The sequence below is a fragment of the Silurus aristotelis genome (assembly GCF_946808225.1).
Source record: "Silurus aristotelis genome assembly, chromosome: 7".
Classification (NCBI taxonomy): domain Eukaryota; kingdom Metazoa; phylum Chordata; class Actinopteri; order Siluriformes; family Siluridae; genus Silurus; species Silurus aristotelis.
The window spans coordinates 19,842,106-19,867,896 of record NC_139580.1 but is presented as its reverse complement, the minus strand read 5'-3'; the positions used below and the strand labels follow the sequence as shown (position 1 = coordinate 19,867,896).

Genomic DNA, 25,791 nt, shown 5'->3' with positions numbered 1-25,791 from the left:
CATTCTGAGAAGTGAGGGCCAGGCTGAAAATTATCCTAGATCATCATGCCAATCAACACTGCCAATCCACGCCTCACCATGTCTAAACCCGGCGTGACAAAATGGGAAGACATGTTAGCAGGCTTGATTTTCTTTTTTAGGTGTAATGCCTATTTTCAGCGCACACCAATGTAAAGCACAATAGTTACATCATTTCCTTTAAACTGTGTGGCAAGCAGGCACTGGTGTTTAGAATAATGAATCATCTTTGTGCCTCAGGTTTAGGAGCTAGTCAACAGTTCCATCTAGTGGTGGAGCTCGTACAACATCTCTCAGTATCTTCCCATGCGGCTCGAGACATGCCTGTTTAATTCGGCCCCTATCTGCTTCTATAGAACAGAGATTTGCTTTGGGTTTAGGATTTAGTTTTGTACAGCCTCACTGTAACAGCCTTTGCCCAGTTGTACTGGTAGTAAGGAGACCATTAAAGAATCAGAAAAAAAAAATATTCAAAGCCTTGTCTGGTAGTAAAACTTCTATTTTTCTAATATGTACAGTGCATAAGCTGTTTAAAGAAGCAGAGGAAGAGAGAAAGAAAGTGAGATTATAAAGCACTTATTCCTGCAATAATTCGATTTGTCTGCATCGTTGCGTTTTGTCAGAAACAATAATAGTGTTAGTGTGTTTCATTTTCCTCCCCCGAATGCGTAATCGTGTCTAATTGTTGAGTCTAAGCCCTTCAAGCGTGCCATAGCGGTTTCTCCTAATGTCGAGTCCACAGACATTCCAGATAAAATTATAATGTGAATATTCTAAAAATGCACAGAAACATCACACTGATATCCCATTTACAAACACTTCTGCGAGTCATTATTAATTCTGTAGGAATATATATATATCTCCCTCAATCTTGCATAATGCTCCTAATACAATATGTATTTTCCTCAGGGAAGAGTTGTACTTCTAACTCTGTTTGACTCAGTTAGCATTCATTTTTTTTATGAGATGATGATTGGTCCCTCCATTGGCCCTCCATTTGTTTTTCCTGCACCTACATTCTCAACATATACCGTAGTTATGTTAGCTGGGACGGCATGGCTCATTTAACCATATTACAGAAAAGTACACTAAAATTAGACCTGACATTTATTACCATAGAAAATGTGTTTCAGTAATCGTGTAACTTTGACTAAGTGCATGTGCAATGGCTTTGATCGACTGTTGCTGGCCAGAGACGTTGAAATTACAGAGTCATTCATCAGATCTGTGACAATCCAGTGGAATATTTCAAATTGGCAGCACATGGACTTAAATACTAAATGCTCAGGGAGAACTTTTAACTAAAAGTACTGGGGCAAACCATTTCTGTAACGTAGCAACATAACATTTTTTGTCGTTGCTGTTATTTGTTAGGTAGTTTTGGGATGATTTTTTTAAAGAAGTACTTCTCTGGTTAATTTGTGAGACACGTAATCTCATGCTCACTTTGTTCACTTGTAACAAATCCTCCACATCTCGTCTCCTTTGTCAAAACAGTTCAGTGCACTCGTGTTATGCTACCAAAAGGGTCCAACTTCGTACAAAGAAAGAGAAAAAAAAAAAAACATTGAGCTTCAACGTCACCCCTTTTTTTTTTGTGTGTGTGTAACGTTCACACATATTGTATGAATCAATGTGCCAAATACCTCTAGTACAATTAGCTCCACTAGCAGACTCTGCCCATGAGCCAGGAGTGCGTCGTGTGTTACTAATACGGGTTTTGAACAGGGTAGCCACCACTGTGGAGTTCCCTCTGAACAAGCTTTGATACGCAGAAGACTGTTGTAATTCTGTACTTTTCAGTCTACTTGATCCATATCGTGGTGTCCTAGTTAATGCTAATTACGATGATACCCGTTTGCACCATTTGAGGAAAAAAAAACTGTACTGATTTATTTTTTTTTTTGTCAGTGTAGTTTGTTTTAGGTATTAAAAGCAATACAGGCTGTAAAGTAGAAACTTTGGACAAATTTATTTTTTCAATCAAAAGTACTAAACCATCTCTGGATTTGTGCTATTGACATGTCGATGTACAGATAAATACTTTGGCTTGTGAAAGATCCAGTCGCACATCAGAAGTTTCCATGTCATGTGTTCCGTGTGTGAATTCTGTGTTTGAGATCTTTCTACCCTCTTTGTTTATTTTGTAAGAAGCAATATGAGTGAGAGTGTGTGTGTGTGTGTGTGTGTGTGTGTGTGTGTGTGTGTGGGTGCGTAAGTCGAACCCCAGACAAGGCTTTAATAAAGTAGATAAGGAGCAGCAGGGTCAGCTGGTGAAGTAAATGGTATATGGAAATCTTAGTTTTCCCAGGTTTTTACACTTTTAGTAGCAAGTTTAAACTCATCCATCAGGCTGGACAGGCATGACACAGTGCACGGCCCTGATCTTATTTAAAAAAAAAAAATTCCTCTACACCTACATTATGCAATCCTGCCACTGACGGGCCTATGCAGTTGCAAAAAAAACGCCGAACCAGTTTACACTGTACCATCGTAATAACTCCGTCAGTCTTTCTTAGCGAGGGGCTTAGACTGCCAGAAGCCATTTGAATAATATTCACCATGTTAATACATGGAATTAATGTGTGATGTCATGCTTGTGATGCCATTTTTTATTTGAAAGTGTTAAGATGTATAGATTACTGATCATTTTCATTCATTTTTTTCTATGTGACCTTTAATCCCGAAAGCACAGCTAATACAGTGAGATATGTTTTAGAATATAGAGCAAAAGACAAAAAAAAACCTTTAGCCATAATCGAATGTCAAGCAATAATATATATGGTATATTATTATTATTATTATTATTATTATTATTATTATTATTAATATTATTATTCATCTTTGTGCATAGGCTTTGAACACCTGCATGTAAATACACCTCTTATTTATCACTTTATTGTTGTTTTTGTTTGTTTGTTTGTTTGTTTTTTCCCCTCTCTCTGATTATTTTTGTTTGTATATTTGACTAGTTCTGTTCCCAGGTGGAGAACTAAGAACTTCATAAGGCCTGTAAACTGTACAGCTCGAATTTCCCTCTCTTTCTCTCTCCCCCTCAGCTTTCTGCTTTTAATTCACTATATTTAATGTTATTATTGATCACATGTATAAAAGTAACTTTGTAACATCTGTCTGTATAGGTTAAAAAAAAAAAAAAAAAAAAAAAAGAAGAAGAAAATACTGCTATTAAGACCTACTCAGTGCAAATATTTATCTGTTTATTGGATACATCATGCTGTACAGTATCTCTGTTTTTAGTATACTTCTCTCTTTTAGAGTTAGCTTGATAGCAGTAGGGCGTGCTGACATTTAATTTTGTGTTGAAACTGACGTGTGGTGCTAGGTAAGTTACTTTCGTGAACAAAAAAACTTATTACACAAAAAAAAACAAAAAAACTCGTGAATCATAGACAAGGCCACTCGATTAGTTCGTTCATTTCATTAAGTATTGATGCATTCTTTATATTAGGACTTCGGTAAACGATAAGGATAAACGATAAAGAAATAATGATAGTGGTAAAAAACAAAAAAATTTACGTTGAAATCCCCAGCAAGTACCTGTATCAGTGTGCTAGTCTCGGGATCGCGCTCTTGTTTCCTTCTCACTTTAAGACTATAAGTAAAAAGCGGTATCATCTAATTAAGATGCTATTATTAAATGTCGCGTTTCTAATTTGTCACGATTAAAAAGATATATTTAGGCTAAAGAAAAAACAGTATTGTGTTGATCCTTTTTTTTTTTTTTTTTTTTTTTTTTTTTTTTTTTTTTTTTTTTTTGGATTGTGAGAACCACTGGCTAGACTTGTAGCTGTTCAATTTTGCAAATGCAACACTTGCTGGTACTTTTTCCCCAAAAAATCTTATGCTGGGGGAAAACAAATAAACGAAATGATACGCAGACACACGAGCGCACGAACTGGATGATCGAACTATTGGCAGCCTCATTTTGGTTCTCTTTATATTTTCAAATTAGCCTTGACAACAGCTTCATACATATTTATTTTTCTGCACTAATGTGTACGACATCGCTGTCAATTATTAAACTTGGCACACACACACATACACACACACACACACACACTGTGGGTTATGTGCAAGAAGTTTGAAGTTGTCAATTGTAGATTCATATTTGCTCAAATCATTCGTTTCCTCTGTAGCAAGTATGACAGCTATTCTTGCAATAATACACAACACACACCACTGAGTGCCTCTCAGTGGTCCAGGATGCAGAAACGACGTAGTTTTCACTGTTCGCTGTAGTCAAATGGTCATGTATTTGCACATGTAGGTGAAATCTATCCAATATCTTCACGTCCTTTTTTTTTTTTTTTATGTAAATGTTCTGTACTTTTGTTTGATGACCATGTGAACATTATTTTTCACCGCTTGTAGTTTTCTGTATGTTTCTGTAAATTTTTGTTTCTTTTTTCACAAACTTGCAGTCAATGATCCCTTTGCTCCCTTCCTTTTTTTTTCTTCTTCTGGCATTTAGTAGAACCCTGTGGAATAATGGTAAAACAAGCTGTTTAAATGTTTATCGCCAGAACCTGGTTTGCGCATTCGTAAAAGAACAATAGACAATCCTCTCTGTGTTCCCCCTCTATTTACACGACTTCCAATTTCTGTTCGTTATTGCAGACAAATGACTAATGCATTGTATTTTAAGTATTCACACGAGTATGTAAGATATGCATAAATACATCTTTGGATTTTTTTTCCCCCTGTTGTGTGTTAAACGTGAGCTCACAGGGGGACTGGGTTTTACTTCCGCACACAGGCAGCATATACGGGGGGAAGGGGGGGACGGGGGACTTAAAAAAAAAATAAAAAAAAAAATAAAAAAAAAAAATACGCCAAGACAAGTTTGTGGTTGTCACAAATTTTTACATCACACGTTTGCTACTGATCTAATCGTGGGGAGAGATGATCATGTACCTTTTTATCCAGCTCTTTTGAACTCTATTTAGGAGGTAGTATCTTCACAATAATAGTTTTGCTCCTTCTCTTCGTCTGATTCTTAAATATTGAAAAATTAAGTATTTTGATTCATTTTGTAAATACAGCTGTAAAGAAAAATAAGAAATTTAATGTTGTCTTTTAAATACTTTTCATTCTAATATGAATGTTGTTATATTGTACTTAGAAACTGTACCTTTAATATTACCTTTATTAAAAGTGCATTGGACACATCGATTTTAGATGTGCTTTATGTGCTGTTATCCCATAATAAAATTTACCGCTTGTAATTGGCTCTTATTTACTGTCTGATTTTTTTAAAGGATATATTGACAGTCATTGTGGAAATAAGTGTAGGGTGGCACAGGAGCATCGTTGCCACCTTACAGCACCAGGGTTTGAGACTGAGCTCAGGTTACTGTCTGTGTATTGTGTTGGCACATGTTCTCCTCAGATCCATGGGGCTTTCCTCCGGTTTCTCCAGGTTCTTCTGACCTCCCAAACATAATGCTGGCAGGTTGGCTATACTAAATGACCTGTCATGAAGTGTGAATCGTGTGTACATGGCACTTGTGTTGGACTGAGTAGATTCCATGCAGTAGCACACAGTATTATTAGTATTATAATAGTATTATTCACAGGTCTGGAAAAGGTACAGGGAAAGCTATATACTATACTATATTTAAGTAAACTGTACAGGTAAAAAATTAAAAAATGACTTAAGTTGAGGGAATGTATTTGCATTTAAACTACAAGTATTTAAGATTTAAAAAAAAAAAAAAAATATATATATATATATATATATATATATATATATATATATATATATATATATATATATTTCATAAATGTTTATATATAAAATATTTCGGTACTTCAATTTCAAAACTAAACATTTATATATTTGTCATATTTTTCCGAGTGCTGGGATGAACTGTGGTTTTCCCTTCACCCTAACCACAGTGCAGTGCTCACTGAACATCAATAAATGTGTTGAAATGTTTTTCACATAGTTTAGTAATAATGTAATACTGATTCCGTTGTGGTTCCAGACTGAGACAGTCAGAGAGCAGCACACAATTTAACAGTTTCAAACACAGTAATGTAAAGTGAATAATAAAGTGTAATGTGGATGGAGATAAAACAGGAACTAATACAGAGGCTTGTGCGGAACTATAATTAAACGGTTGTTTCTACACGGTCAATTTCTCCTGTTGCACTGTACCCGTTTGAAACCACATGAGTATATGAGTTGTTTACTACATAAGCTGTTATTGAATAAATACAGTATAATAGACTTGTGTATGGAGAACGGAACTTGTTTGGAGTTGATATTAACGTTGCGTTTGGGTCCACGGGCATGGAGCTGAAGTGGTAAGATAAATGCTAGTTAGCTGCGGATTTTAAACTCATTATTTTGAACATTATGGCGCAGGTCAGATTTGTCTCATGCAGATACGCTAGACGGGACATAAGATATTATATATGTGTAATTTGTTTTAAACTGAAATGTAGTATCTCACAGTTAGATTATGATAGCCAGCTGTTTTGGCTAATGCAGCTCTTTATTCAGGGATCAGGCTCCTGTCACAGACCCGGGCCCATTTTCCAAAGATGTCTTCGATAAATTCACTCTGGCGCCCACCATAAAAGAGCTCTGGGACATTTCACAAAGGTAAAGTCACTTCGTCATTTTTATAGTAGTTTATATGATACTCGTGCATCTTTGACATGTTTCATACTATAAGGGGGGGTGTTCATACCCACATACAATTTCTGTTTGCCAAGACATGTAAAATATTAGAGGGTGCTGAAGACTTTCTCTCTGGTACATTGTTGCCTTCATCATACCACATCATTAAAGAATCCTTTGGTCTTTACCTGAGATTTGCAGTCTTGGTTTGTGCGGCCACGTTAGTGTCATTGTGAGCAAAATGTTTTGTAAACAGCAGTGCCAATAATAATAATAATAATAATAATAATAATAATAATAATAATAATAATATGAGGACTCCAAAAGAAGATCACCTAGAAATAGAGGGAGCTACAAATACAGTTGTGTCAGTGGCATCAACATTAACAAAACACTGACTGAAAGTTACTGGAGTGTTTCTGTTTGTGTGAGCAGAACATAGTAGTTGTCTTTAATTGCATTTCTGTCATTGGAGGATCTTCATCATTAAATCTGACATGTAAACATTATCACACAAGCTGGTATAGAATCGGGAAAGATTTTGATTCGATCATCTCGAAGAACATAAAAGTAGGTATCTCGAAAAACCGTTTGGAATCTCAAAGCAGTTTAGGTTAATGGATGGAAAAACAGCCAAACCTGTTATGATTTTGCTCATGTAGCCATAAATTCAAAGGCATACTCTGCTGAGCTTCGTGAATATTTCCAGCTTGTGGTCTAGTAGTGCGTACACAATTTTTATTGTGTAGCATGGTGGAGCTTCAGCAAGTGGAGTACGTATTTTGATTCTCATTTGATGTTTGGACATCGATGTGCCCAATAAAACCACACCGTGGATGAAATGCAACCAGTACCTCAAACATGCTAAAAAAAAAAATAAGAATTATATGGTCATTAGGGGGTGTTTCTTTATTTCCATTTTCTTCACATTCTGGAAGTTGTTACACACTGAATCAGAACTTCTTGTACATATATTTTGGTTTCATGTACATGCCTCAGTCCTGCATTGTGGTTCTAGTTTTCCTTAGTGGATGTTGCTCAGACTCACAATGTTGCTCCTGATTTATGAATTATTTCTCCTGATGCTGCTTTGGAGCACGTCTTCAGATGACTCTGAATAATCCAGAATATCCTGAACTCGCTTGAACTGATGTCTATTCTACCATCACTGTTATTGGGGTTAATAATCATTTCCTGTTTTATTTACTTCCATCCCAAGTTAAGATGTTTGTTTTTTTCCATATGACGTCACGTCACCAAGACAGAGTTTAATCTCCTTTATTCTCTTCAGCCAGGTTCTTATTTATTCTGTAGCAGAACCCATCACTCATTTGTCAAACCCCACAGATGCTTTATTGCAGTAATGTTTTGTTTGGAGGGGCAGGATATGCTCCAGCATGTTCAGATTTCAGTGGCCAGTTGTGATCACTGGTATTTCCTATGAGCATGTTTCCCCCACCCTTAAAACATTTACACTGGCATCTAGCCCTGTGCCTTCCTCCACACCCTGATTCTGATTTACACATTATAGGCTTTTCAATCTTCCAGACCAAAACCAGAAAACTTGTGTTCAGATCTCCTTGTCCACACAGTGAAAGATTTAATATGCTTAAATACTATTAAAAATAGAAAAGGCAGAAAACTATTATAGCTGATGTAATAAAATCATTACAGGGTATATTTTATTCTTCAGGATTTTCCGCAGCATTTAATGTAACTATCAATGGGGTCAAAGAGCATTAGATGGACAAAAGTATTGGGACACCTGACTTTCTCACTGTTACCACAAAGTTGGAGGCACACAATTGTATAGGATGTCTTTAGATGTGGTCGCATAGAATTTTTACTAGGGCTGAAATTATTTTGATAATCGATTAATCTGCCAATTAATTGGATGAAAACTAGATGTTTTGCTTATTATAACTATATAAAGCCGTAATTCAGGGTATTTATGTCAAAAAGTGCACTTTAAAATGCAAAAGCCACATAGTGAGTTTAACTATCCTTAATTTAGACATTTTAAATCTTAGTGTTTTTTCTTTCTGTAAAAAAAAACAAAAAAACACAGCATTTAAGTATTCTGAGTAAGTCAACATTTTTATTGTGTTTTGCAGATGGCAAGTTGACAACTATGATATAAAAAATTTAATAATATTATTTTGACCATTCTTGTTTAAAAAGATACATTTTGTTCAGTTGTTGTGAAAATATAAGCATCTAGAATATATAATAATTGAATTGTGTATAATAAGGAAATGATATATGCATAAATTAAATATACAAAAATATTGAACGTAGTAAAACAAGCATTTGAACGTAGTAAAACCGCAGTAAATCACATTTGAAAACAGATAAGTTACTGTTGTAGTAGACAAACACTATAAAAAGAGAATGAAACGGAGAAACGCAGCAAGCTAACAGGTTTGATTAAAAAGAAAAAAAACAATATGCATTGATGTACAAATTCATAATCATTCGACTGAAACCTACAACAGTGACTATAGGATGTGATCGTTCACTGCTGCTGTTATTTGATGCTTTAAGATTTAGTGTTTTAATGGAATCCATCACTGTGATGAGCGAGCTGATTGCACAACCTGATGCTCACGAGTCACGACAGAACAGATCCAGTGCGACTGTCCCGAAGTTAACAGTCACACAATAACACTTCAGTATACCATTTTCACATGATGATGTTTATGCAGTTTTTGCTCAACGTGGAGAAAGTTTAGCCTTCATCCGTGACACCACTGTGCTTTATTTTTTACTGTGCCACACAAAGCTTCACTTTGCAATAACTTGCAGGTACAGTTTTCCTTCTCGAGTTGAGTTTACAGGTTGGCCCTGTACTCGCTGCCATTTTCCCAGGCGACTGTGTTCTCGTGCAGTCACGCTAAAACGAAGCTTGAGCCCAAACTTCAGCCAAACTAATCGATTTGAACAATGGCAATTGTTCAAAGAATTTCATTACCTTTGGGATGAATTGGAACATTGACTGCACTGCAGGCCTCCTCATCCCACATCAGTACCTGACTTTACTAACAGCCTTGTAGCTGAATGAGTACAAATCTTCAAGATCACACTCCAAAATCTAGTGGAACATCTTCCCAGAAGAGTGGAGATTATTACAGAAGCAAAAAAATACTCATATGTATCCTATGGTCAGGTGTCCACAAACTTTTGTTCATAAAGTGTACCTGTCATTCTTTGCTGTAGAATAAGTGAATCATTAGCAGATTGATGTGTTATGAGGGAGGGGGAATCTAAACTTTATGCCAGGCCCGTATCACTCTACCCTGATGATTATTTTCATTTTTATTGTCCAGTTATTTTATTAACATAATGGTTTATTAATGCTCAGGTTCATATTTAAAGTTCATAACATCATACTAACAATTGAATAACCTAAACATTGTGTTTACTTTTCAGCACTTTTTATTGCTTGTTATTGACATACCTATTTGAGTATTTTGTCTTTTTTTTTGTGTATATTTGAATAGTTGTGTGTGTGTGTATATGTATGTATGTATGTATATATATATATATATATATATATATATATATATATATATATATATATATATATATATATATATATATATATATATATATATATATATATATATATATATATATATACACACACACACACACACACACACACAACTATTCAGATACAAAAATACAAAGATTCAAACTAATTGTTGTTTTCATTAGACAGTTTTGGGGTAACTAAAGGTTCTGTTGGTGTTGATGAATGTTGTGCTTATTTATAAATACATTCATCATGTGATCTTTTACCTTTAAAGCCCAGATGAAAAAGCTGATGTGAAAGATGGCCCTGAAGCAAACCCAGCTGCTCACACCTCACAATCCAGTCACACAAAGAGTAACAAAACCATGCCAGAGCCCAACGTCAGACACGACCACGGAGCTTTAGACTGCAAACAAACGCTTCCTGAATGTAAGAACCAAGTTTCTGAGACTACAGAGGGAGAATGCTTCCTTAACCCGAAAGTGCCCTACCCCTGCTTCTCCCCTCTCTCCCGCAAAGAAAGAGCGATGTATATATACAACCTTAAGAACAACAAGCAGGACACAGTTCCACAGGTAAACTCAGTGTCCTCACCATCCTGATTTCTAACTCACCTCTGAAGAATGCACAAAAGCCTACAAGCATTTTTCCACTTTTTATCCATTTTCTTTATCAGAATTTAATAGGGAAGGTGAAGATGGAGGTGGCAGAGTTTATGAAGTACCTGCAAGATGTCTCTAAAGCATGCGCTGATGATTATAACTTCATGCCCACGGGAGCTTCTCGCTATTCAGAGGTACTGCATTATTCCTCCGAGTGTTCCAAATTCTGCATGCCCTTAAGCATTGTCTCTTCTACTTGTCTTTGCATTGCATCTCACGGTCATTCAAACAAAACCGACACTTTTAAATATATATATATATACACATTTGATTTTCACTTTGGATTAACAGGAGTACTTTAAACATTGTTTGGACCACATGAGGAATTACCCCCAAGTTTACAGTATTCAAGAAATCACCAGTTTAACAGGGGGGAAATTTGTCTCAGACATTTCACTCAACTTTGAGAAACAGCTGCTTGCTATGGTAAGATACTATACACTTAACTATAATGTCACATTATGTAACAAACTGTCATCACTGGCTATTAAATGTTTTAAAAAGTGTTGAGGATTTTAAGTGTTGAAGTTTTATGACTTTGTTTTCTTATATAATATATGGACAAAGGTTGGTGGACACCTGACCATATGATATCCCACTCCACATTTAGTCTCCATTTGCTGTTATCACAAGCTTTCCTTTTCTGGAAAGATGTTTTTTTTTTTGACATTTGTGCTCATTCAGCTACAAGGGTGTTAGTAAAGTCAGGTACTGATGTAGGGTGAAGAGGCCTGGTGTCTTGTCAGTGTTCTAATTCATCCTAAAGGTGTTCAATAGGGTTGAGGTCAGAGCTTTCCATTCCAGCCCATGCAGACCAAATGTCACATTGTCATTGTCATTGTCATGCTGGAACAGATTCAGGTCTCCTAGAAAATGTAATGCTTCTGCATCTAACGACATCCAATACAATTGTATTGCCTCCGACTTTGTGATAAAAGTTTGGGGAAGGGCCACATGTGGTTGGAAATGTTAAGTGTCCCAATACTTTTGTCCTGATCTGAAGGCATGTATTGGTAACTCGTGCATCTTCTCATCAGGGCACCATACAGATGGTAGAAAAACGAATGCTGCCGGAAAACACACAACTTGCAGTGGATTATGAGTCCATTTCTGCTGTGATCCCTCCAGATAAAAAGACCACTCATTTCCACACAGTAAGTGAAGGGTCTCTAAATAAAATAAAATAATTATTTTTGTTTTGACACATTGTAGCCATATCTAGTTCCACTATTTTCTAATTGCTTTTTATGCAAATATTTTAATATTTTTTTATGTAACTAAGATATACTACCTAAATAAATGTTACATAGATGGGCTTTACTGAGTGGTGTAAAGGCCACTAGAGGGTGCTATTATATCTGTTTTTGCTCGTCTTTTAACATCTCTTAACGTCTTTTGTTTTCAACTCTGTTTTTGTTTTGCAGCCTATCAGCAGTGACACAAATGCAGAGAAACTCAGTGCTACATATGAGCCACATGTGTGTCTTGCAAAAGAGGCCTTCCTGCAGCTACTGAACAACAGTGCTGGGTTTACTGAGGCATGGGACCTGCCAGTCTGTGTAAAAGTAAACCCTGTTAAAGGTAAGAATTTACCCATCATGCTTCATCAGATTGAGAATCTGCTTTTCATTCAGACTGTAATATGTTGATCGGAAGAGAAGCGATGTACTCAATCTTGGCTAAGCTACAAACAGTATTTTTGAATGTTTGTATACAGGCTATTTGCTAGATGGACCTAATGTGTAAGATGATTGCTGTACAGGTGGCACCTCGAGTAAAACGGTGTACATAGACCCTCCTCTGCTGAAGACAGACATGACATGGAGAGAAAGAAGTCACCTTTTTCATGAGGAAAGTGTTCAACTGGCATATAAGAAAACAGGCTCAAACCCTGTTTTTTTCCTCACATCAGAGGACTACGGCAATCGAACTGGCTTTGCAACAGAAGTAAGTGCTCCCCTCGAACGTTTTACAACCGCCACTGTTTTACAAACCCATAACTGTGATGATCTCTTATCTATTTTAATTCATTTGTTTTTGTGTGTTTTCTGTTCTTTGTGTTGTTCAGGAAACGAGCAGTAGACCAGTTGTTTCATTTGACAGCGCTGATATAGATTTTGAAGTAGATTTAACAGACTTGGAGTCATTCGGAGAGTCTTGTCAACCGAAAAAGAAACTAAAGGACAACGAATCAAAAACTCAGGCATCCTCTAAAAAGGAAACATGGGGATTATCAAAACCCAAAGTAGAATTAGATAAAGGCAAACCGCTGCACACGGAAGAAGCTTCACCAATTGAAGACTTTATATCGGCACCCGCAAAAGAAGAAGCGCATGAAGAGGGAGACAGTATAGAAGACAGCTCAGTGGACGAGAGTGCTGAGGCTAGCTTAACTTCTGTATGTGAAGAGGACTCTTTGAGCTGTAGTGTAGAAATAAACGCAGAATGTACTCCAGCCAAGCGAATAAGATGTTCCTCTGTGAATGCTGATTCTGATGAGGAACGCCTTATTATTGATGACCCAGGCACCCCACAGAACAGCAAAACAAACACGAAGAACCAGGTGGCCCCTGCAGCTCAGGAGAACATCACTGACCCCAACACATCCTCTGTGAGCGATTTGAATGTGCTTAATGGTACCTGCAGCACTGCTAAAGGAGCTAAGAAAGGAATCAAAAGACCCAGAGTCTCGACGGATTGCGACCAACTAGGGCAGATTTTGCGAATGCAAAATGCCATGCTGAAATCCACTACGGCTAAAAGCCAAGAATCTCCAAAAGCGCCAGCCACAGAGTGTCATCCACTAAGACCAAAATCCAACAACCATCCTGTGTCTCTGGTCAAACTGAGCGTGTCTTCTTACCTGGACTCACAATACAGAGAAGGGCTGCAGAATGAGGCTGCGGCTCCTGCCACCTCTCAGCCCACAGCTCAAAGAAAAAGTTAATATTCGTTCATTTTTTCTTCTTTTTTAGTGAATGGCTTTATCTTTAAAGTGGATAGACTTTCTGTGCTTTTTCATTACTGGTAAAAAAATTGGATTGTATTATTGTGCTTGGTTGTGGTCACCTCAAATATGAGTGTTGGTGTGTGTGTTTGTGGCAGGGCTGCTGAAAGAGGCGCTGCTGGTGAGTGCTGAGGATGAAGAGGACTATGAAGCTCCTGAGGAGGGCAGTGTACTGTATAAACTCTACAGCCTGCTAGATGTGCTGCTGTTGGTACGCAGCTCTGTGTCCATTGCTCTTCCCAGACACGACCAAGACACATTCAGGGTGAGTGGTGAGCTCCGTCTAGAAGGCAACAATCCATAGTTTTGTCATGACTCCTATCATCCAGTCAAACCTTATCTGAAGAAGGCTGTGTAAGGCATATTTTGACATTTTATACTCTATAGCAGTGGTGGACAGGAATGAATTTGTTACTGTACTTATGTAGCTCTTTTGCGTATCTGTAATTTACTAAAGTATTTCTATTTGGGGAGACTTTTAATTGAACTTCACTACATTTCAAAGTCAAATATATTTATAGATCTATATTTTTACTCAAATTACTTTTTATTTATGAGTGAACTGGTCAAGCACGCAGCAATCCACTGAGCAGGTTTGAGGGTGAACTCTGTTTTAGTTCAGCGTGAGTTCAACAGCAAGCAGAACATTTAGAGATGATGAAAGAAACTCCTGACTTGAACTTGCCACAGCACCCGTTGCTTTATTTACTCTATTTCTTGAAAAGAAGGTTTTGGGCTATTGATATTTTTAATAAATATCAATTCATGTTTGACTCAATAATATTATTCTATTAATACAGTTGTGTGATTTCTTTTTTCTTTTTTTGCATGTTTGTCACACTTGAATGTTTAAGATCAGGGGTCTCCAATCTTTTCCAGAAAGGGCCAGTGTGGGTGCAGGTTTTTATTCCAACCAAGCAAGTCCACACCAAATTCTACCTGTTCAAATCTAATGATCTTCATTTTCAATGACTATCAGGTGTGACCATTGATTGGTTGGAATGAAAACCTGCACCCACACTGGCCCTTCCTGGAAAAGATTGAAGACCCCTGTTTAAGATCATCAAACTAATTTAAATATTAGTAAAAGATAACACAAGTAAACATGCAGTTTTTAAATTATTGTTTTTATTATTGAGGAAAAACTAAATCTAAAACTACATGGCCCTGTGTGAAAAAGTGTTTGCCCCCCTGTTAAAACTGTGGTTTATCACACCTGAGTTCAATTTCTCTAGCCACACCCAGGCCTGATTACTGCCACACCTGTTTGCAATCAAGGAATCTCTTAAATAGGACCTGCCTGACAAAGTGAAGTAGACCAAAAGATCCTCAAAAGCTAGTTATCATGCTGAGATCCAAGAAATTCAGAAATAAATATAGCTGCAAGCAGCGATGGCGGGCCCTTTGCACGTTTGTGTATCGCTATACGGTGCCTCCCAGAAAACAATGCACGGTGGGCAAGTGCATCAAGTGGGTAAATATCAGTGGCCTATTTTATGTTGTTACTGACCCATTTGGGGACTGTAGGTAAAATAAACCCCACATTTTAGACAAACGGGGGCGCTAGTGAGCCACTTAAGAGACACACCATTGTCCGACCTTTTTGTCCACACTTGTGATGTATGTGACTTGTCAAATGTGATGTATGTGTCAAATTTCAAGTTAATCTATGCACGCCAAAAGCCTTAAATATGCCTGAAATAAAAGTAAAGTTTGACGCATTGCCATGAGAACAGCGTTCGAGATATCAAAAATCACTTTGCAATTTATTATCTACAATGTCTCGGCATCATGTTGATTTACATTTGGTGTCAATCGCATGAATATCCTAGGAGTAGCATTTAAAAGGGCACCACATGCAACTGTCAAAAAATCCACCGTTTGTGACTGACACACTTCCTGGCGCCTGTTGGTGGCGCTATGTCCGAGATTCACAATAGGCACATCGATGCGATCGGAATCCTTGGCCGAACATACACACTGCGTGTCATCCAAATAAGAAATTTTTTGCTTTAGATATTAGACACTACCTTTTTCCCTGAATTCGCCATAAATTTGTCACCTCGCCATGGCAGCACCGTTCGAGATATCAAAAATCCCTTCGCAATTTAGCAAGTCCAATGTCTCGGCATGAATGATGTAAATTGCATGAATTCCCTAGGAGGAGTATTTAAAAGTTCACCGCATGCACTTATTAAACAAACCGAAATGGCTGACTTCCTGTTGGGCGGAGCTCATATTTTTGAGGGCGAAAGTTGTTCGGGTCGATGAGGTCTATATGCGTACCAACTCTCGTGCAAGTGCGAACATAATTTTTGTTTTTGCATTACAGGGGGCGCTACAGAGCCCCCCTGCCACGCCCGTATTCCAGCCTTTGTCCGGCCCTAGTGACAAAGGACTCTGACGTGTGTGCCAAATTTCAAAAGTTTGCGAGCATGTTAAGGGCCCCAAATGGCCAATGTGTGTAAAAATAATAAAATTAAATAAAATAAAAAAGAATAAATTCTAACGAAAACAATAGGGCTTTGCACCTTTAGTGCAGGCCATTCTGGCCTGCTCCTCGGTGCTCGGGCCCTAAATAAGAAAGCAAGTAATTGAGATCCATCAGTCTGGAAAAGGTTATAAAGCCATTTCTAAAGCTTTGGGACTCCAGCAAGCCACAGTGAGAGCCATTATTCACAAATGGCAAAAACATGGAACAGTGGAGAAACTTCCCAGGAGTGGCCAACCGTCCAAAATTACCCCAAGAGCACAGTGTCGACACAGGTCACAAAAGACCCCACAACAACATCCAAAGAACTGCAGGCCTCACTTGCCTCAGTTAAGGTCAGTGTTCATGACTCCAACATAAGAAAGTGACTGGGCAAAAATGGTCTGCATGGCAGAGTTCCAAGATGAAAACCCCTGCTGAGCAAAAAGAACATAAAGGCTCATTTAAGCTTTTTCTGGAAAACATCTTGATGATCCCCAAGACTTTTGGGAAAATACTCTGTGGAGTGATGAGACAAAAGTTTAACTTTTTAGAAGGTGTGTCCCCCATTACGTCTGGTGTAAAAATAACAGCGCATTTCAGAAAAAGATCATTATATCAACAGTAAAATATGGTGGTGGTAGTGTGATGGTCTGGGGCTGTTTTGCTGCTTTAGGACCTGGAAGACTTGGCTGTGATAAATGGAACCATGAATTCTGCTGTTTACCAAAAAATCCTGAAGGAGAACATCCGGCCATCTGTTCATGACCTCAAGCCGAAGCGAACTTGGGTTCTGCAGCAGGACAATGATCCAAAACACACCAGCAAGTCCACCTCTAAATGGCTGGAGAAAAAAAAAAAAAGACTTTGGAGTGGCCTACTCAAAGTCCTGACCTGAATCCTATTGAGATGTTTTTTTCTGAATGTTATACTCTAATGATATGACTAGGATTGGTGACTTGATATAAAATGTTTGACATGAACAGGTTTCGGAACACCTGACTTTTCCAGCCATATATGGTTCTCCCCTAAACTGTTACCACAAAGTTAGAGGCACACGATTGTATAGGATGGCTTTGGATGCATTAGAGTAAAATTTTCCCTTGAACTGGCAGACACAAACCTGTTCCAGCATGACAATATTCCTGTGCACAAAGCCACCTCCCAAGATATGGTTTACATGGGTTGGAGTGGAAGCTCTTGAATGGTCTGCTATACAGCTCTGACCTCAACTAATTTTAAGAAAAATAAATTGTATTGGGACATACAAAAAGCACATATTAACCTTAGGTTCAGGTGTCAACAATATTTGTCCACATAGTGTACATTTTAAAGAGCCAGGCTGACAGAAGAGGTGACCATCTGTGAGCAACAGATTGGTTTTATTGTGAGCAAGAGCACCACAGACGCATTATTTGCTTTTAAAATGTTGATCGAGAAGTATAGAGAAAGTCAGAAGAAGTTGCATTGTGTGTTTGTGGATTTAGAGAAAGCGTACAACAGGGTGGAGAGAGAGGAGTTGTGGTATTGTATGAGGAAGTCAGGTGTGTCAGAGAAGTATGTGAGCATGGTGCAGGACATGTATGGGGCCAGTGTGACAGCAGTGTAGTGTGCAGTAGGAACGACAGACTAGTTTAAGGTGAAGGTTGGATTGCAGCAAGGATCGGCTCTAAACCCTTTCCTGTTTACAGTGGTGATGGACAGGTTGACGGCTGAGGTCAGACAGGAGTCTCCGTGGACCATGATGTTTGAGGATGATATTGTTATTTGTGGTGAGAGTAGGGATCAGGTTGAGAAGAACCTGGAGAGCTGGAGAGAAGGTGAACGAAAGTCAGTATGAGTAAGACAGAGTACATGTGTGTGAATGAGAGAGAGAGGGCAGTGGAGTGGTGCGATTGCAGGAAGAAGAGGTGGTAAAGGTGGAGGAGTTCAGGTACCTGGTGAAAAATAATGGAGAGTGTGTTAGAGAAGTGAAGAAAAGCGTGCAGGCAGGGTGGAGTGGGTGGAGAAGAGTGGCAGGAGTGATTTGTGATAGAAGGGTATCTGCAAGAGTGAGAGGGAAAGTTTATAGGACTGTGGTGAGACCTGAGATGTTGTATGGTTTAGAGACAGTGGCATTCAGTAAAAGACAGGAGGTGGGGCTGGAGGTAGCAGAGCTGAAGATGTGGAGATTTTCATTGGGAGTGACGAGGATGGACAGGATTAGAAATGAGTGTATTAGCGGGACAGCACATGTAGGACGTTTTGGAGACAAGGTGAGGGAGGCAAGATTGAGATGGTGTGGACATGTGCAGAGGAGGGACATGGGGTATATCGGTAGGAGAATGCTGAGGATGGAGCCAGCAGGAGTGAGGAAAAGAGGACGTTTATGGATTCGGTGAGGGAGACATGCAGGTGGTTGGAGTGAAAGAGGCAGATATAGAGGACAGAGGGGTTTGGAAGCCGAAAGAAGAAGAAGATATATTTTGATCGTTATGTTATAAATAAAACTTCTTACCAGTTAGTTATAGGATATTTTGATTATTTTCCAAGTATTTGTTTTAAAGCCAGATCCGGTTATTAGGTCATAGCATAATTGCCTATTTGCACATTGTGGTATTTGCTGTCAGTCGGCCATATACACAAGTGTACTTTATTATGGGTATTATTAAAACAGGTGTAACTATTGTAGCTCTGTAGCTGTAACTGCATTTCATTGGCTCTGTACATGTAACCTGCACAATGACAATAAAGTTGAATCTAATCTGATCTAATCTTAACTTGCATTAAAATTCTATTAGTGTATTATATAGTGCACCCCAACCATGTCGAGCCCAAAAAAATTAACAGCATCTGATACTAATGGCTGCTTTTTTTTCTTTTTTTTTGGCTAGGCCTGATTAAATTGTGTGTAACATAACAGCAAACTATAAACTGTGTTTGTACAGGCAGTCCCTGTGCATGTGCTGCCCAAATTGGAGTACCAGCTGTGTTACGGAGCCGAGTGTCTGACCCATACTGAGGCGTGCCAACTGTGGGCTGAGCAGCAGCTTAACTCCAGTACAGTATCTTTCATAGGTAAGGTGTTCACACCGTTTCAGCCGGTCCACATGTTACAATGGATTTTATATGCATTTATCATCAGGTAACAATACCTCTGCATTATGAGAGAATGGCCTTGAAGTGATGACAGAGTAATGACTCAGTAAGCCCTTTAGCTGGGGCTGGGTCTTGCTAAATAAACACTGTTGCCTTTAAAGTAAACATACCATATGTACAAGTCAGGGTCTGATATTTTCCACAGAAGAACTGTTGTTTATACCAGCTAATGCGGAATAACGTTTTATTAAGAAGTACTGTGCAAGCATAGGGAAGGGTTTCTTCACTCACTCCAGAAAGAGCAGAGTGTCTAAATCAGTGTGAATAGGATGAGGTGGAGTCAGTGGTTAGAGGAAGCACAGCTGCCCCTCCACCCACCTCCACATGCCTTGTGTATGACGCATATAACCTCTGTGATTGTTTTGAGCTGCTGTTGCCATAGGAACTATTATTGTAACAAAAAAGGCAAATCACTTGGTCAGCTAATTGTTCTGGTTTTCATAAAGATGAGTAGTTTGCATGTTTTCTAGCCCTGGATATGTAATAGAGTATACATTGTGTAGTTTTCCGGAGAAATATACATTGAAGTGAACAGAATGAGGAATATAGTGGTTTAGTTTGAAGTGTTTTTAAAATATTCAGACTGTTGCACTACAGTAAGCAGTGGCTTAATGCAGTCCTGAAAGAATGCAAAGGGAGGCACAGTCTTATCCTCTCTTTTCAGACACACATTCCTTTATCTTTGTTAAGGAATCTAGTCTTTTTGCTGGTTTAGGCCAGGCACTAGCTTGCTCCGGCCGTAGACTTACTTTCACACAGACTTAATGCATTTCTTTGGCAAGACTTTGAGAAGTTGTTCCCTGGCATCAGATGGTGTTTAACTGTGCTTTTGTTTGAATGTGCTCAATCCTAACAAGTAAGCCAAACATGTTGATAAGAAAAAGATCTATTTATTTATTTTGCCTACAAAGCTAACAAAGAGAGGTTCAAGTGAATGTTCACTACTAACCATCCATTTGAAAACACCATGCCTCACTGGAAATCGAGGTACTGGGTAAAAACTTGAGTTGAGTTGTCTTTTGAACAAGTAACCATGACACTTATCCATGTCAGTTGTTCATCGACTTTCTTAAAAGAAATTGTCTATAAACCTGACACTTTACCTTACAGCTCTCCACCCACAATGATGAGCTAGTTTTGGTGATTGCATTTATTCATTCTATAGGTGGAATGCACCATTTACGAGCACTCAGTTATAATTTAGTCATTCATTCTATTGGATCTTGGATCAGTGGGAAGTTTCTCACAGTTCCTCAGCTCATGTAACGTGTAGAGACGTGTCTGTTCTGTATGCTCTTATTTTACAATATCTCACGTGGCTTTTATGATGCAACACTCATTTTGCAGCAGCATGTCACTGCCTGACTGTGCCTTGCTCATCTGCCTAAAGTGAATTTAACAGCAAATCAGTAGCAGTACTGCCTAAAAATCACCTAATACTATGTTAAAGTTTTGTGTGTGTGTGTGTGTGTGTGTGTGTGTGTGTGTGTGTGTGTGTGTGTGTGTGTGTGTGTGTGTGTGTGTGTGTGTGTAGGTCGGATTAATGCACACACATCAAAGGTAGTGCAGCTTCAAGAACTCAAGCCAGACTGGATCCAGAGCTCCTCCTGTGAATTCAAGTATGCTCACTGCATGTTTTTGTTTCCCTTTTCATTTACTGGGCTAACTTCTGTGTGTAATGTCAGATATCACATTATTACATACCAATATTGCACATCTGATTGCTGCATTAATGTTTGACTACTTTTTTATTATTACAATTTTTCTTCCATTTGTATTTGTCTTGATAGACATTATTATGTTTCAAAACCGCCTGCGATAAACGGACGCCACCCCAAAAATGTAATTGTTTAAGCCATAATTCATTCTCCCACACAATTTTAACACACACAGAAAACATTTGCAAGAATATAGCAGGATGAATTTTGTGTAAATTTGTAGAAATACAGTACACTGTATCACATTTATAGTGAGTACACGTGCTGTACAGTATTAACATTTAGTTTGTTTTATAATAAATTATATTTTTATTAATACATTTCATTATTTCAAATAATTAAAACAATACCCTATAAGTTTTTTGGTCTATCGTGCTATCCGTGAGAGACCGGGAAAATCAGCTAAACATTATTTTGTGGCGAATGTAATTCCGCGATAAACCAGCGTGAGATTCACACAGCGGTAAAGCAGAGGATTACTGTATTCACATTTATCAAACACACCTTTGATCTTTTTTTTTTTGTCCTGCAGACCAGCAAGATGCTTGAATACACTCTACCACATACTGAAAAAACTCATGAGGTAAGACCTTTTCTCTAAGATAGATCTCATTTATGCCAAATATAACAAAAGTTGGAAAATCTCTATGCTATATGTTTTGAACATTTTGTGAAGTACAGTTAATTCCAGTTTAATCCTAGTCTACAGTTATATAGACGAACAGAGCACAAGACAAAGTAACTAAGTTTATATATTAGATTATCTGTAAGTGCACAGAGTAGTGTTACCACATTACAGCACCAGAGTTCCTGCATTCTGTAGTTTCCTCTTACATCACAAAAACATGCAAGTAGGTTGATTGGTTACATTACATCACTCCTAGGTGCAAATTAGTGTGTGAAAGTGTGAGTGTGTGTGTGTAAATCCCAGAATACACTCTGGATAGACTATGGATCCACCATAATCCTAACTATGATAAATCAAGAACTATATATGTTGTGTGCAATGCATGCTATGTTTATATAGCAATATATTAACACTGATTTTTTTAATGTAATGATGTTGATAATATAGCATACTGACATCAAAATTTATCGCAGAGTGTAGCTTTAAAGTGACACACTGGGAATTGGGTAACTTCGTAGTATTATATATACAATCAATATATATATATATATATATATATATATATATATATATATATATATATATATATATATATATATATATATATATATATATATATATTGGCAAAACCTTAGTCTTTTCTCTGAAAAATTTAATTTGGCTGATTCCATTCTATGCCCTACTATGTGACTTGATACATGAGCCTTGCGTTTGTACAGGAATGTTGTGAACATGTAACCAGGTTGTCACATTTGTCGCTTAGTATTGCTTTGAGGCATTTCAGAAAAGATGAAAAGCCTATCTGTTTAATCTGATCTTTGTGAATGTAGCTCCAACCTGAAACAACCTGCATGTTCACGTTTGCTAAATTAAAAACACAGCATGTCTCCATGTGTGAGCAACATGAAAGGCCAAGTATATATGAGAAGCGGCAGAAATGTTGTATAAAAATCCCAGTAAAGAGGCATGTATCAAAGCTAAGACAGAAACTCCAGTGGGCATGCTCGTGTTATTCGACCTTGTTTTGCCTAATCACAGTTCTAAGACTTGATTTAATCAAGCTGCAAATAGTTTCACACAAAGCATTACAAGGTTCATTGTTACTTTTACTGAATTAGTTTACTTTTATTTGATTCTTTTAAGTTCGTGTACTAATTTGTCATATTGTGATCATACAACTCAACTTCGAAAACCTTTTGTGTTTTATGGAACGTGTGAATATGTTGTCACTCAGGGTTTTATCAGACAGAATCTGCATCCAAAATTGCTATGACCTGTTTCGCAATTTACAATTTCACTCATCCGCACTGCCCCTATACATACACCCCAACCCCCAGGCAATCATCCATCAAAGTCTGATGTCATAACCCACGACCTTACAGCATACTTTTTTTGGCTTCATGGAAAACTCCCACTATAACCATATCCTTTTCTTTCTTTCTGTGTTTGTCTCTCATTTGTTTTAGCTTACAAGAGGGGAGATATCTGTTGGGTCACAAATCTGGTGAGGCTTTTGTGACCATATTCAAAGATACTGATGGGAAGAACCCCAGTCGCAGTGTCTACAACCTCGAGGCTGTCCACTGTGGATTTCCTGTAATCCCAGAGGCCAAAATTCCATGGGTTCCTGTGGATCCATACCATCTTATGCCATTTCACAAGAAACACTGTAGACCTCCATGCACTTTCCCCCCACGTCCACCCACACAGCCTAAGGTATAACTAGAATATTAGTTCTTTCTATTTAATTAGGGAATGGCAACTGATCAAGATTGGTAATCTATAAAGCTTTGAAAAAAATTGGAAACCGCTATGCCAATATCTACCATGTTACATTCGAGTTACATTGATACCAATAAAAATGAAAAAAATAATAATAGGAACCCTGCTAAATAGTTTTATGAGTTGGGTTGGGCTGCAGTGCCTTTCATTGCATGCACATTCTCCAGAAATAACAACAAATCAAATTAAAGCACACTCTGGCATTTTGGGCAAATAGTCCAACACTATTATCGTAGAAATCTGAGAGCCTTGTGTTAATATAACAATCTATGAAAATTATTCCTAATAATTAAATTAAAATGTAATAAAGTCCTAAACAAAGATGACTAGACTTTTATATTTACGATACACTGAAGACATCTGGGTGTGAGATCAAATGTTGGATATGGGACCATAGATCAGAATTTTAGCTTTCTTTTCCTGATATTTATATCTGTATATGTATATGTATATATGTCTCTGGTTTACTGTTTAAATGAATTATTGTTTTGTCAGTTGTCTACAGGGTTGGTTGCCAGCTTGGTACAATTATTATAAGCAACGATGTGCAACCAAATATTTTGTGTTAATTATTATAAGTCTATTTAGTATTATCTGTTCCAATACTTTTGCTTAGTTAATCATATGCAGCTTTTACACTTCTATTATTTCTAAACCATTAAAGTTCTATGCTATACGTATATTTAAAGAGTAATCTGATGAGAAGCAGTGCTGCCCAAAGCAGTTCTTATTTGCTTTATCTATCTGAAAGTACGACCCAGCAGGTTAGACAGGAAACAGCTGAATAGTACTCCACATAGATAAAAGCAATCAGAGGTACACTACATTTGTTTAGCCCTAATACCAAGTTTAGGTTTGTAATTTCGAAGCACAAATAAATAGATAACAATTTAATGTTAAAATGTAAACTTTTGTTGCAGTTATATGTAATGAACTTTAAGCACAAAACATTTTGATTGAATTAGAGTGAGATCTACTGTATGTACTGTATGTACATTTGATTCTGTTCTAGTTATCAAATGATTATTATTACTTTTTAACTTGTGAACTTTTATTTTATCTCCTAATCCACCCCCCCAACAAAACCTTCAGGCAAGAGGGTGTAAAGCAGCAAATCCAGGTAACTGCATGGCTGCATCTACACAAGCGAGACCAGGCTCAGCAAGGACACCCAGTAAAAAGTGGAAGAAAAGAAATAAGAAAAAAAACACAGGACAAAAAAACTCATACATACAGAATGAAGAAGATTAAATAAGCGAAGGCAACTAACATCTATTGCCAGTGATGTCTTTTTAGTTGTTTATATTCTTCATGATTGAACCCACTTTACTCGTGTTGGCTGAATAGGAACAGCTTGGAGTTGGATTTGAGTTTGGGATTATAAGAGTAAGATACCAGTGGATATTATTTAAATGTCATTTTGTATTATTTTGTAAATTAATTCATTAAGTTTATTAAATATCATGTTTCTACATCATTGTATTTGGATGTGTGAAAGTGCTTTGTATGGTATTTTGCAGAAAGCCCGGTTTAATAGTGAAACTTTTTGGAATAAAATGTTTTGTTCTTTATTTATTTACTTGGAAAAACTAAATTTGAATATTCATTAAAAACATTATTTCTTTTTGTACAGTGATGTGAAGAATTTCCCTTTATGAAGTTGTTTACAAACTTATTTGTAAATTGTTTGGAGGAGAACCTAAAATGTGGTATTCAGGAAACTCCGTTCATATCTTAGAAGATTATCTGGGTTTGTGCAAATTAGTGACTCTATGTCCATTAATGTCAAACTTGTGACTAAAAGGTGCATATACGCTGTGAAACACCTATATGAATTAATGAACAGATTTATTGGAGTGTGAGCACAAATTTAGGGCAAGTTTGTAAAATTAATTAACACCATAAAAGGACAAAAAAAAAAAGGAAAGAAAAGGAAGATGTGTTGGTGTTTTCTTGTGGTAACTGACAGTTTCGTGCTCATTATGAAATATAAATCTGCTATGTATTAAATGCACAAGATAAATTATGGGCAGTCGACTCATTTATTTTTCAACATATTTAAGATGCTTTGTCCTCAGTGGTGAAATGGCTGCAGTTTCACTTCCAGATTCATGTATCTGATGGCCTCCTATTCAGAATTTAATGCCTAGTTTGAAACATGTTATTATAAGACTTTTAACTTTG

General features: G+C 37.4%; 2 protein-coding genes across 4 annotated transcripts in view; both read left to right on the top strand.

Annotated features, from left to right (window-relative positions):
* The window catches only part of roraa (RAR-related orphan receptor A, paralog a), a 248,205-nt gene extending 247,726 nt beyond the window's left edge, over positions 1–479 (top strand). For all 3 annotated transcript variants that reach the window (XM_083545888.1, XM_083545889.1, XM_083545890.1), the window contains one exon: positions 1–479. This exon is cut by the window's left edge and continues 1,937 nt beyond it. The gene's annotated coding sequence lies outside the window, so the exon portion shown is untranslated.
* Positions 480–6,163: 5,684 nt separating this feature from the next.
* ice2 (interactor of little elongator complex ELL subunit 2) lies at positions 6,164–25,630 on the top strand. The gene is made up of 15 exons (XM_083545875.1): positions 6,164–6,348; positions 6,548–6,649; positions 10,477–10,777; positions 10,879–10,998; positions 11,156–11,290; positions 11,902–12,018; positions 12,289–12,445; positions 12,627–12,811; positions 12,933–13,806; positions 13,970–14,136; positions 19,269–19,398; positions 21,014–21,098; positions 21,730–21,780; positions 23,292–23,541; positions 24,700–25,630. Exons 1-15 carry the CDS (start codon positions 6,335–6,337, stop codon positions 24,856–24,858), a joined length of 2,847 nt encoding a protein of 948 aa, XP_083402001.1. The 5' UTR covers positions 6,164–6,334; the 3' UTR covers positions 24,859–25,630.
* Positions 25,631–25,791: the final 161 nt, after the last annotated feature.